At 32.3% G+C, this 12,660-nt stretch overlaps 1 protein-coding gene across 2 annotated transcripts in view; it reads right to left on the bottom strand.

Annotated features, from left to right (window-relative positions):
* The window catches only part of LOC138321871 (LIM/homeobox protein Lhx3-like), a 33,241-nt gene extending 22,824 nt beyond the window's left edge, over positions 1-10,417 (bottom strand). For both annotated transcript variants that reach the window (XM_069265874.1, XM_069265875.1), the window contains exon 1: positions 10,214-10,417. In XM_069265874.1, coding sequence (XP_069121975.1) covers positions 10,214-10,328 — 115 coding nt within the window. In that variant the 5' untranslated portion in view covers positions 10,329-10,417. The remainder of the gene's footprint in view (positions 1-10,213) is intronic.
* Positions 10,418-12,660: the final 2,243 nt, after the last annotated feature.

The raw sequence follows: 12,660 nt of genomic DNA, 5'->3' as shown, positions 1-12,660 counted from the left end.
AAAGAGTCAAATTATATCTCTAAGTGGTATTTTACATCGAAATAGGCTATATGGAACAAATACATGAATGCTTTTACCGATTTTAATATGGACCTTACAATACTGAAAATGATTGATAGACAATAGAAAAAGGGAAATGATATAACTAATTTCCCAGTCCTCACGTCCGAACGAGGACTTCCAGCAATTTGTTTTACGGCTGCTGCAAAGTCATCATAAAACAATAGCTTATGCTATTGTCATTGTTTACACTCGCTGATTGGCTGAAACCCGTCGTATAGCTTAAACACAATGTAACAATGTATTTGTTATAGACTAAATAGGGTATCATTACCAACGGTGCCCTCATATCTAATCCAATTTGGCCAACCATTAGTTCTCGTTAAACGAACGTGTTTATAGAATTACTTGATCTAACACTTTTCAAGTGTTCGGATGTCACTAGATAGCGGTTCGGACGCGTTTCCAAGATGGTATGGCATTTAATTGACAAGGACATGTAATTGCCAGCACATTTTCCTGGCAAAATATTTTGATTAAGTGTAGTGTGACATTATTAGATACTTAATAGGAGTAACATAATGAATTGATAACATTCTGAAAATCATAGTAGTATAGGTAGCAAAAATAGGGCATTTAAGTTTGCGTAACAAAACCTAACGCACTATCCCTTTGAACGTTAGCATGCGCTTCTGTATCTTTGTCTTTCGTTAGTATGCATTTATCTTACTTATCTCGGGAAGGTCCATGCAATACTGTATTGATATTTAAGATATGATAAATATTAAATATTCATTCATTTACCTAGTAAATCTAACATCAGCACTATCATTATGCATTAAATTTCATAGTAAACGATTGCATTTGTATCTTTTTAACAGTAAAGAGTATACGCAATATTATATTTTTGATATAATATACACTAAATAATGATTTACATAAAACTTGTGATTTGCCTTGTGTGGACCCGTAATTAAATTAATACAGAGCCTATCAGGCACTGATAATCTCTAACCGTTATAATAAAACTAGTTCAACACAACATCGACAGGGGTCACGCTGGATCGAAGAGATACGTGATATCCATATATGACAGTGGTCAGTTTTAACGATTGACGAGACATACCCGGCCAGGTGCGGTCTTTATGTCCGACAAAGCCGACCCGTCAAGGTGAGAGATCATGTATTGTTGACCAGTGCAGCCACTGGTCGGCGGTCGCGGATCCCTAGGGGCCAAACAGGTCACACGGGGCCGCCCTTATATTAGGGGTAACATTACAGTGCCCACTGAGGCGCTGATGACCAATTGTAGGGTTGAATGGCAGGGGGAGGGATGGCGTGCGCCTAAGGTCATTAACACCCTGTCAAAATTTCGCCATATGGTTGTCCGTCAGTAGTGGACACACGACTGTGACCACCAGCCCATGAACACAGATCAACGATTGTGGTCTAACGGAATATATACTCCCTGTCTTAAGACTTAACCAAATATCTCAGTTGATGTTTTTAATCCAATTATTTTATATTTCGCTTAACACTTTTCTTTGCTTGTTTACTATAAAATGTCGGCATTTGGTAACTTTCTAAGGTTATTGTTGAAACACTTGAAATGCATTTCCAATTCTACCTCATAAAAAGGAAACGAATAGTCCGAAAGTCATCATGCTTTTATCTTAAAATAGCAACTTAAGTGTGATACGTGTTGATAACATATACAAGACGTATTGTCGTGTTAATTCTGTGTTTCGTGATATCGAGCGAGAAAATAACGGGCGATGTAACATAGTCTCCAGCGAAAATCACTCGTAACCTTTCTACTATTGCTGATAAACAGTCACTTCCTTCCGTAATTACTCGTTTTATCGTCACTTTTAATTATTTATTTGTTGCACAACGTTTGATGCCTCTAGGTATCTAATATATCACAAAGGTATTGGACCTTAGACACGTTCATACAACTAACCAAAATTTGCACGATGAATCCTTTTCCTGAAAGGAACACGTGCGTGTTATGTCGGACCGCCTTCGTGCACGAGGAAGTAGAAAGATGAAAGCTACAACAACGAATCGGATATTATAGCCAACTAATTTCAAATAAACTTAGCGAAATCAAATCCGTTTGACCTGCCATTCGGAACTAAGTGCTTTGCCGTCACCCGTCTAGAAATTTTGTGACAGGTCTTTCCATTCCCCGTCGGAATTCCAACCAACGTTTGGCAAATGTAAGCGTAAGTGATTCAGACGGATGCAACGTAGCGCACGTGCTAGACACGCGCATCCTACTTCCAGACGATCAAATACACAAAACAACGATACAATAAATTACAACCTGAGTACAAATGTTATGCAAATTAGTTTGAGCACGTGCCCGACATCTGGACTTAACTTTTACAGTAGGTGTTTGGGGACAAGTTAAGCGCGTGCAGACAGGAGATGCGTTTCGTCGGTAAACAGAAGTAAAGCTAATTCAAATTTCTGCCGTCATTATTCAAATGCATGTCCGTCATTGTTTAAATCATTCTAAAAATATGCCAATTTACGCATTAGGAGATTCAGAATTCGGTCACGTGCTATATGATTTTATTTCACAAACTGTATTATGTCCATTATCGATGCTCAAAACAGAACAAATTATATTATAAAAGCTTGATATTTTGAAAAGCAAAAACTTTTTGTCTGAATTAACATTTCTTTTAGTTATTTTCTAATGGAGATTTAGACGGTGCATATAAAAGTCAATACTTTCTGTAAAAATCTGTAGAACATACACTGTATGTTAGTGTGTTTTGTTTTTTATTTTAAAACAGGAAATATATTATTATGTTAATTAATTAGTTTATTTAAGAGGATATTTTTCGGTTACCAGATCATCCCTATAGCCAATCAGGTTAACGAAATCTCTACAAATGGTGTTTTTGAAGTTGTAATAAACCCTCAAACAGTGCTAATGATTTCTCGATTGTCATCAGCTCAAACCGGAAGTGTTCAGTTGTGCTTGCAATCACCATGATGTTCTACATGCCGGAAACTGTTTATCGGAATTGTTTTCTTTGCTGTAATCACGAAACGCTACCGGTTGTCGGAAATCGACCGGATACATGTGGTTGTTGACGGGAAATATAGTGTTTTTAATGGCGGATGAGTACAATGTGAGCAAGCATGAGTTTTCTGTGTCAGGCAAGCTATGCTCCTCCCATTATCCCGAACTGACGGCGCGGTACCGATCATTCTTCCATTAATTTGACTTTCAGATACAAGTGCCGCTAACTTAATAAAATCAAACAACAGAACTATGTGATGGCGCATTCATCTCAATGCTGATGGCGGTCCCTCGTGCATTATAATGTGTTTTTCACCTGTCTAGCGCCCGATCTGTGTGCATTTGTTTGTTCTTAATATCAGCGCTCGGATGAATAACTGTCATTATAGCTATCCAAACGTACATTAGCCTGCGACAGGTAGCTGGAGCAGGGATCACGGTCGATATTACGAAGCATTAAGTCCATAAATCCAACGTAATACAAAGGCTCTGATTTCATGTCATATTCTTACTTCTTCAAAATGATTCTCGCTTAATAAATATCGATTTTAATCATCAAATTGAGCTTGTTTGAACCAAGATGCAAACAAATAATTCGAGTTTTGCCAAAAAGGAAAATCGAATGAATCATAATTAGAATCAAAATAAATAAAATTAAATATTTATGAATGTCAATAAAATAAATAGAATGTGATGTGATTGTGTCGTATGTTACTCATAATTCTTTTTCTGATGTTACGTGATTTAGTTGTTTACATATCACGGCCATGTGCATATATTTTATGCATATGGCTTTGCTGATGTCATATTATTGTACCACGTGGGTTACTATTTACACATACTTATAATGCTTTTTTTGTTATTTGGTGTATTATATTGTTCATTCAGCTAGTAGCCTTGTAATACGACCGTTGTCGATAATATCACGATTTTGGTTCTGATAACTCCTTGCTGGCTTTATTCTCTGATTCAGATGTTTATTCTATGATCATGCTGTTGTAATATATTCTATTAAATAAGCCATTAAAATGATCTTTTAATAAAACTTTGAATTATGCATAATATATTAATTTTATATAAATGCTAAATTGACATTATAATGTAATTTACTAAAGTTGTCTTTTTTTCTATTGTTTTGATAGAATTTTTATGAATGCAAGTTTGCTTGAAAACTATAAAAGTTTTAATTTAAGATACATATTTTATAATGTGTATATTTGTGAATAAAGTACAAGCATATCTCTTGTATTCTTCTTAATTATAATTTATTTCTATTACTCTATATTATTAATCTCTGATTGATATAGATAATCACTGCCCAATACTGACGTTTATCTATATTGTATATTTATTTCAAAATTGCGTATGCATTGCATATCAAAATAGGTTCGCATTGTAATTCATCTCCGAATACAACACAAGTCAATCCATGTAAATTGCAAATCTAAGACAAAAAATTGAGTTAATCAAAAACGGATATTAAGCATTACATAGTACATATGTACCTCTGTACCTTAGTGCAAATATCGTTGAATATTAATATCTAACATTTAGCAAAAGTATAACTGTTACCTTTTCCAATCATGCAAAACCCTCCCGTGTTCTTGTCGATGAATTATATTTCACACAATTTATGATAAATCAACACTTTGTCTCAAAGTGAACAAAATATTATATACTGTGTTTTGAATTTAAACACAGCATAAATGCAGAAAGATGTCAGGAAGTTTTGTATTGAATATTGTTTCCATTCATAAGTTTTAAAGACATTTCATAATAATATCGTTCAGTCATCAATTTAACTCTGTATAAGTACACCCGATAGTTTATATTGACTTCATTTTGCCATATTGTGAAAAATATAAAAGAAACATAGCCCATTGTTAGATTGTATATGAAATTCGTTGTTTTTGACCCACCAATACATGGAATTCCATTCTATGTGTTAACAAGGATAAGTAAAGTTTGTGTATTTTGAAGTTTTCTGTTCAAATGTACCTATGAGTGTATTTTTTGTTTTCGATCACAGACTTGTAGGAATATAGTTATATTATAATATTGCATTTTCTTCGATGATAACTCCTTTCATCGAAATTGTTTTATGAATAATAATAATAGATCTCCTAGGTTGATAACACGTTCACTCTGTTGCAGAGAAATAATACAACTCTTAAGTTTATGATCATGTCATAGATTTGTTTCAAGATAAAATTAAAATTATACATTAATATTGAGTAAACATGTGATTTTCTCCTCAATAACGCGGCTTATCTCTGATCAAGATATAACAACAGTTTACATTTTAGGATTAGATCAGTGTTGTCGAAATATCTGATATGATGCTACATTATATAGGAGAACAATTAATTTAAAACAAGGAAATATTGATTCTAAAACTCAATTCATCATTATTATGTCAGAGTTAGTAATAAATGGGTATTATATATGTCAACACCTGGCTCCGATTTATATATACTTATCCAAGACTTAGAAGTTTAAATTTTTGTTTTTCTTTATCATAGACACTTATAAAGTATTATCATAACGGCTATGTGAGGTGATTTATACAATACAAGTCTTGGAATATATGACATTACTGCATCTTATCGTTTCGATATCCTGTAACATATATTTCCTCGGTCATTTAGGTCAATTACGGGTATTTACTCATATTTGGTAAGTCTTCTTATTTCCTTAGTCATATTAGGTCAGTTAACGGTTCAGTTATCTATACATTCATATCTGGTCAGACCTGTTATTTTTAACCATATTGGGTCAGTTAACGGACCTGTTGTGTTTTGAGTCATATCCGATCAGTCATGTTATCTCCTTAGTAATATTAGGTCAATGACATGTCCTGCTACAGTATCTCCTCAGTCATCTCTTCAATCATATCAGGTCAGTAAAGAGTCCGCTATCTCTTAAGTCATATCGGGACCTCGCCGTCTAGGGAGAACCTTTTATATCATTAACGTTGACTAACGCCATTCTCTATTCGAAAAACAGTTAACTATCTATCGCAACGACATCGCTTGAAAGTCGACAGCGAGCAACAGTCGAGTACGATTGCTCAAAGTAAAATATTCCCTATATGATAATTATTTTAATGAAATTTATATTTTAAATTTTCAGGTAAAATTATTGGCTGACGTGCTTAGGGTAAGATTTTCTCTGAAAAGAACGGAGAGAATTTCAAATTGTAAATCATATCCGAACGATATGTAGTATTAATTTAATTTCACTTGCCATATGAATTATAAAAAAATATTAAAATATATCTTTAGACTGTCATAAATAAATATGGAATTTCAAAGAAAAAAAAAAAACGTATTCAAAGGAAATGATATGCATTTGTTAGAATTTAACACGAAAAACTTTATAATTATCTTAAACATTACAACTAGAACATATTTTTATTTTCCAAATGACCAGAATTAATGAAAATTATCTTTGACCAAACCAAATACATGGACTGAACCTTTCTGGTAAACAATGAATTTTACATTTGCTTGTTTACAGATCATATGTTCAGAGGACAGACAAATCGCATTTATGTTATTCGAAATATTAATATTTGACGGAAGAATTTTAGGAGAACTTAATGAATCTATTTCCAACACAATCTATATAGAATTATTAATCATAGATACCGTTGAAGATATCATTTTAATGAAAATATGTTTGTTTATGTGTATTATAGATATATTGATATCATTATACATTTAATTGAAACATTTTAATCCATACAGTATTAAAATGATTTGTAGATATTCATGATCAACATTTAACTGCAATGAATAATTCAAAAGGAAACTTGCATAGTATCGTTCTATGATAATATATTCATGCTATATTAACACTCAATGCATTGACTAGCAAATAGTGTTTAATGAATTTTATCTTTTCAGAACAAAGGTCATTATCAAAATTCCCATGAAAAAAATTGTATGATATAATTATCAATTACCCGGACATAACATATATGAATGCACATTTATGTGTTTCATTACTAAGCGAAATCTTTCATAAAATAAATATGTATTCATTTTTATATTGTTACCTTCATTTCTCCTTGAATATAACCACATTATATACATAATATTATTCAATACCACAACTGTCTAAAACATATTTTAAGTTTTAGACATAGAATATAAATTGCATTAGAATAAGTATACATAGAAAACATTTGTAGATTTTTTTTTCATTGTGTGCAGTGCTCCATATACAAATATAAATGTTTGGTAAACGTAAATGTACCTACAAATATATATTGGTAATCATTTCGCAAAACTCAAAATGTCTACAAAGGCAAATTACTTGAATGGTATTTGTGATTCTATATATATTACAATAGATTTAATAAGCATCATTGTTTTTCAAACCTATTTTAATATCAAATGAATTATGTAATTTTTTTTCATTTCTTAGCCATGTTAAGCACAGTATAAATAATTTGGTTGATATCGGTCTTCATTAATTTCTAAATTTGTGAATGACTGAATAACTTCAAAAAATCTTATCTATGAATTTATGAATGAGCTTTCGATGGTCTTAAGATGAAAGAAACCCAACATGTGTGACTGTAGTTAAGCATGTATGATTTTGAGTCGGGTTTTTTTCTGGAGCAGGTGTAGCTTTCGTCACGGTTGACAGATACCGTGGTAGCCACGTGCCTACTAGTGATGTGTCGTCACGGAACACTGGTCAAAGTCAGAGACACAATATGCGTGCCCTACTCGATCTGAATTCGATTTTTCTCTGAAATGTCGGATTACGCGACATACCTGTCAAATGAGATAAAAGTGGAATCCCCTCAGATTTTAAGCAGATTACAAAAACATAGTTCTGTGTGAGGAAAATGTCCAGATGACTGAGAAGATAAAGCAGTCCGCTATCAATATGCCTGTGATAAAAGAGGACTATATTTGGAATTCAAATAGTTTTCAGGATAGAAAAAAATCGTTCTTTTTAGTTTGCATCTTTCCCTTTATTAGATGAAAATTCTTAATTCTATGTCACTTTACCTGCCATAAAATTGCTGATAAAGGTTAATTAAAAGTATTCACAAATATGGCTGCTATCATATTATAAGTACAATTTAGTGTCTGTCTAAAAATAATTGAAAAATAAGTAAGCATCGATTTCACAAATATGGTTATTGTAAGTAAACACTGTATCAATTATCAAATCGAAAAAAAACAGGCCATTTTTGGAAAAAATATCAACATGCAGAAAATCAATCAATCGATATTTACCATTACAGAAATATTGAAAAAAAACGTAATTTTGAATTTTTTATTGAAATTAAAACCAAATTAGATAAAAGATACAAAATCAACCTGTTTCTCTTTATTCTAACCAATATCTGTTAGGTAACCCTAAGTAAAATGTGAATGTAAACGGACAATTGTTCCAGTTCTTCTCTTTTGATACGAGACCGTAATGAGTTTATCACCTATCGTGTAGTTCCGGATTTTCGCACCTGTCTTAAGTGGCCTATGTATTTCCCACAAAACCTGATAATGGTCAGCTAAATACCTTTGTATATTTTGTCACATATAGTATACACAGATAAATATACGTATGCCACTAATCAATTATTACGATATATATGTGTTAAATAATATCAAATCATCTTGTATATTACATACTATTTTCGGGAAAGAAAAAGATAGATAGATAGATATACATATTTAGAAGATTTTTTAGCATGGTGGTCATGTTTTTTTTTATCTTTAAATAGACTCTTAAACTCTGTAGATGAAAAATATTATTTAAAGATGATACCATTATGTTTATAGAGAACAATAGAGAAAATATATCATAGTGGCAAATCATCCATCGATATATCTAACAAGATCAGATAGTATCATGTTAAATGTTTAGAATTTTTTAACATCATGGTCATGGCGTATTAAGATTTGAGCATTATTATATATTATTTCAACTTAATCTTTAAACTATGTTTATGTTTAATTAAATATTGTTTTAAAGATATTACCTTTATATTTGTATTTACAAAAGAGAAAATGTATCGTAGTGATAAATCGTCCATCAATATGTCTAAGAAGATCATGTTGTATTTATCCCATTGAGAATAAAGTCAGTATATTTAGTGGTATTATTTGGTTAGTGAACAGGTGTGTCCATATTGTGAACTAGTTAAGGAAGACTGTATCCCGGGGCCAGTAGGATGATGGTAACGACAGATGGAAGTTACCTGGCAAATCATCCTATTCATCTGTCACATTTACCAGTTTCTCCGTTATTATAGAAACGACTGACATTAAAATAAATGTCACAAGCCATATAAAAAACAGGTAAAATTCGCATCATGTAAAGAAGGCGTTTTACAGCATATGTGGAAAGTGTATCTTTTTAGATACATTTAAAACTTCGCAGAACGTCTTATCATGTAAATGCAGAATACTTCTTAAACAGTTAAATGATAAATTAAAAGAAGTCAGAGTAATTAAAATTTTACAATAACTGTTAGTAAATAGATGATACATAAATACAATTTTCAATATATAAATTATTCCGAAAGTAATACAATGTTATTTGGGGCACTCACCTTTTCATTAATGTTATCATCCTTCCGAACCAATCAGATAATTTAGATACCGATACCTTTGGTATATAGTTGTAGAATTTCATAGAACTAACAGGCTAAGTCATATAACCTTCTTCCCATAAAACAATTACCTCTTATCTAAAACTCATGAAAATTTCGCCAATATTGTCACTGTTAATCATATAACTGGTGTTGTCAGAGGAGAAAGTGAAGTGTTTCTGGGGATGTTATAGATGTGTTTATTGTTAAATTAGTTTTGAATTCCTTCGGTAGTTGAGGAAGATTAAATTTGTCCGTCCCAGCACGGGTTAACAGTCCCGGTAATCAAAGTCACTTTATCACATATAATCAACATACAATGTCTCGCATCGCCAAGTTTTAATTCACCGAGATTATCTGGTCGCTTCCCAATAAACTTAATTACCCCCAAATAACCTAAATAATTATATAGAGTTAGGGATGTAATATCAATTTATGCTAAGGAGAAAAATTAATTTGATTTCGCCTGTGATAGCCTGTGCCTATTAAATCAGATACTCGGCCGCTGATTGATATTGAAATATTAAAACGGACAATCAATATGGAGATGCACGTACCTTCCAAAAACTTGTTTCGACTGATCATTTCCGTCAGCATCCGCGGATTTGGACTTCCTGGGCTCTCCGAATGAAAACCAGAATTTTGTGGAGAAATTTCAGCGAGCGTAGCCATAGTAGAACGAATTATTATATGTAAATAATAATTCTATTTCATCCAGCCGGGATATGGCTAAAATCCCCACTTGTCCGCCAACTTTTCACTGTGAGAGGCCAAATTTGGTTTTTCAGGGGAAACTCAATTCTTAACAGTACTTGTCATACCCAATTGGTCGAACCACTTTGAAAACTACCACTTGGGAAGCACGTGACTCGCCTAATTGAATATTCATGATGATATCGATCAGTCTATTCGGCAGAGAAAACGGCTATTCTCTTCGTCCCCGTGTGCAGTAATTACGGATTTCACCGCCGATCGGCACGGTTGGACATTTTTACACCTGTCGATGTTGTATTCCAGAGAAGTATAATTATCTCTGTTGAACCTTTGTTTACAAACAATTCCGATTTGTTCACGGAGCTACACATCTGAGCTGTGTACACTTCGACTGTTAGTCGCTACTGGTACGGAAGCCCCAGGTAGCTACATTGATTGAAGAACAAATAAAATGATTTTAAGATTTATTGTCTTTAACAAAGAATACATTGTTATGTAGTAAATTAATTATGATTTTTTAAAAAAATTGTACATTCCTAAGGTAAGATGAAAATAATAAGATAGTAATTATATTGATTCATAAAATGAATTGAATTGGAATAAGTAAGCATTTTTGCTCATATTTAATTCAAATTATTGGTACATAGAACATTTCATTATTACTATATTTTGCAAAGTGATTTACACGTAAGTCATACTTTAGATTTAGGACTAAGTTATTTTTTTAGAAAGGGGAAAACAGGCCTCCCTTAGTCTGTTTTTGCAGTTATGAAAATGGATGTCTTTTCTCATCACAGTTACGTATGTTACAAAGATCACGAATAGCCCGCCTTAATATTCTTATGATTATAAAATTGTAATATCTGTAACAATATTTTCATTTTTAAAAATCATTTACATTATTTAAACACTAGGTAAAGACTAATCGGTGCCATAGTATGAGATAGTGTAGGAGATTCATAAACTTCATTATATCATAGGCAATGAGCTATTTCAAAATATGTTTTTTTTAATATTTATATTATTACATAATACAGGATTTTTTCTCAAATTAAAACTACCGAATTAAAGTATAATGTTTACGAATAATTGAAAAAAAAAGTCAAACGGACTTGCCAGTAAAAAGAATATGCATAGCACCATCTTGTATTTACTAATTTACTTTCCTTCAATTCTAAGAAATAATTTAGTGGTATATTGTCCTTAATAAGATACACCCAAAAATCATCATTTTTTAATTAATACATTACTTATAATATATGAACGAGTATAAAGATGGAATCATCTAATTCTTCATATTTGTCGTTTAAAACCTGAACGAGAATAATCATCTTTTTTGTATTTTTCAAGAAAAAATGAAATAAAATGAAACTCAATGAAAAAGAAAGAAGATAATTTTATATGTTCTACACTTAATTAGAAACAAAAGCTTAAGATACAATAAACGGTTATGAGACATTGAAGTTCCAGGGTACCCAGATCAAAACATCACAGTAAACAACGGAGTATGGTGACGAGGACTGTGAAATGATCTCTATACATGTAAGGAGCCTTGTGGTGCCTTCATCTCGACGCTAGCCCAACTAATCAACTTTGCTCCCATAAAGGCATATTGTTACAGGGAGAAGCCCTTTAAACGTATATTCAAAACTATTTACGTGAACATAATACGTAATTGCGAGAAATGGGCTCCAGCTAAACTAATTGATAATAACAGGCCGTCTGTTGGCGGTATTGACGTAGACGTTTTAACCGTAAAAATACTACGAAACTAGAGAAGTTGTAGTTTTGGTCTTGATTAAAAGAAATAAATAAAACGAATTCTCATATAAGTCAACAATTACGTTAGGGCAATCACTAGACATTAGGGGATGATGGCGAATAAAGTTGTTCTCTTAAATTCTAAAGACAAATGTCAATAATATCGAGTTAGTGATAAGTGATACAAGATGATAAAACGATAGAATATATAATTCAAATTATAGTTCATTTTTTTCTTCTGGATTGCCAGAAGAAAAATAAAGAAGAATAAGCTTTCTTCTTACACCGGACATGGATATCTGCAATTTCACCGATGTTGTATTTGTTTATCTCACCATAGGCTTAAGACAAGCTGCACGAGATCTTTGCACGTGAAACACAAAGTGATGCACTGGGTAGGAGAAAAAATAGTTCACCCTTTGAAGGGTGAGGCAGGGGATCTCAATAGTCGGGATAATATTCTGGATAAGATCCTTAAGCTTCGTGGTTGACAAAGTATGAACTTACCTCGCGCACTGAGATTCTCCTG

Source organism: Argopecten irradians, chromosome 4 (assembly GCF_041381155.1).
Source record: "Argopecten irradians isolate NY chromosome 4, Ai_NY, whole genome shotgun sequence".
Lineage (NCBI taxonomy): Eukaryota > Metazoa > Mollusca > Bivalvia > Pectinida > Pectinidae > Argopecten > Argopecten irradians.
The sequence above is the reverse complement of the archived record's forward strand: the minus strand, read 5'-3'. Positions and strand labels throughout refer to the sequence as shown.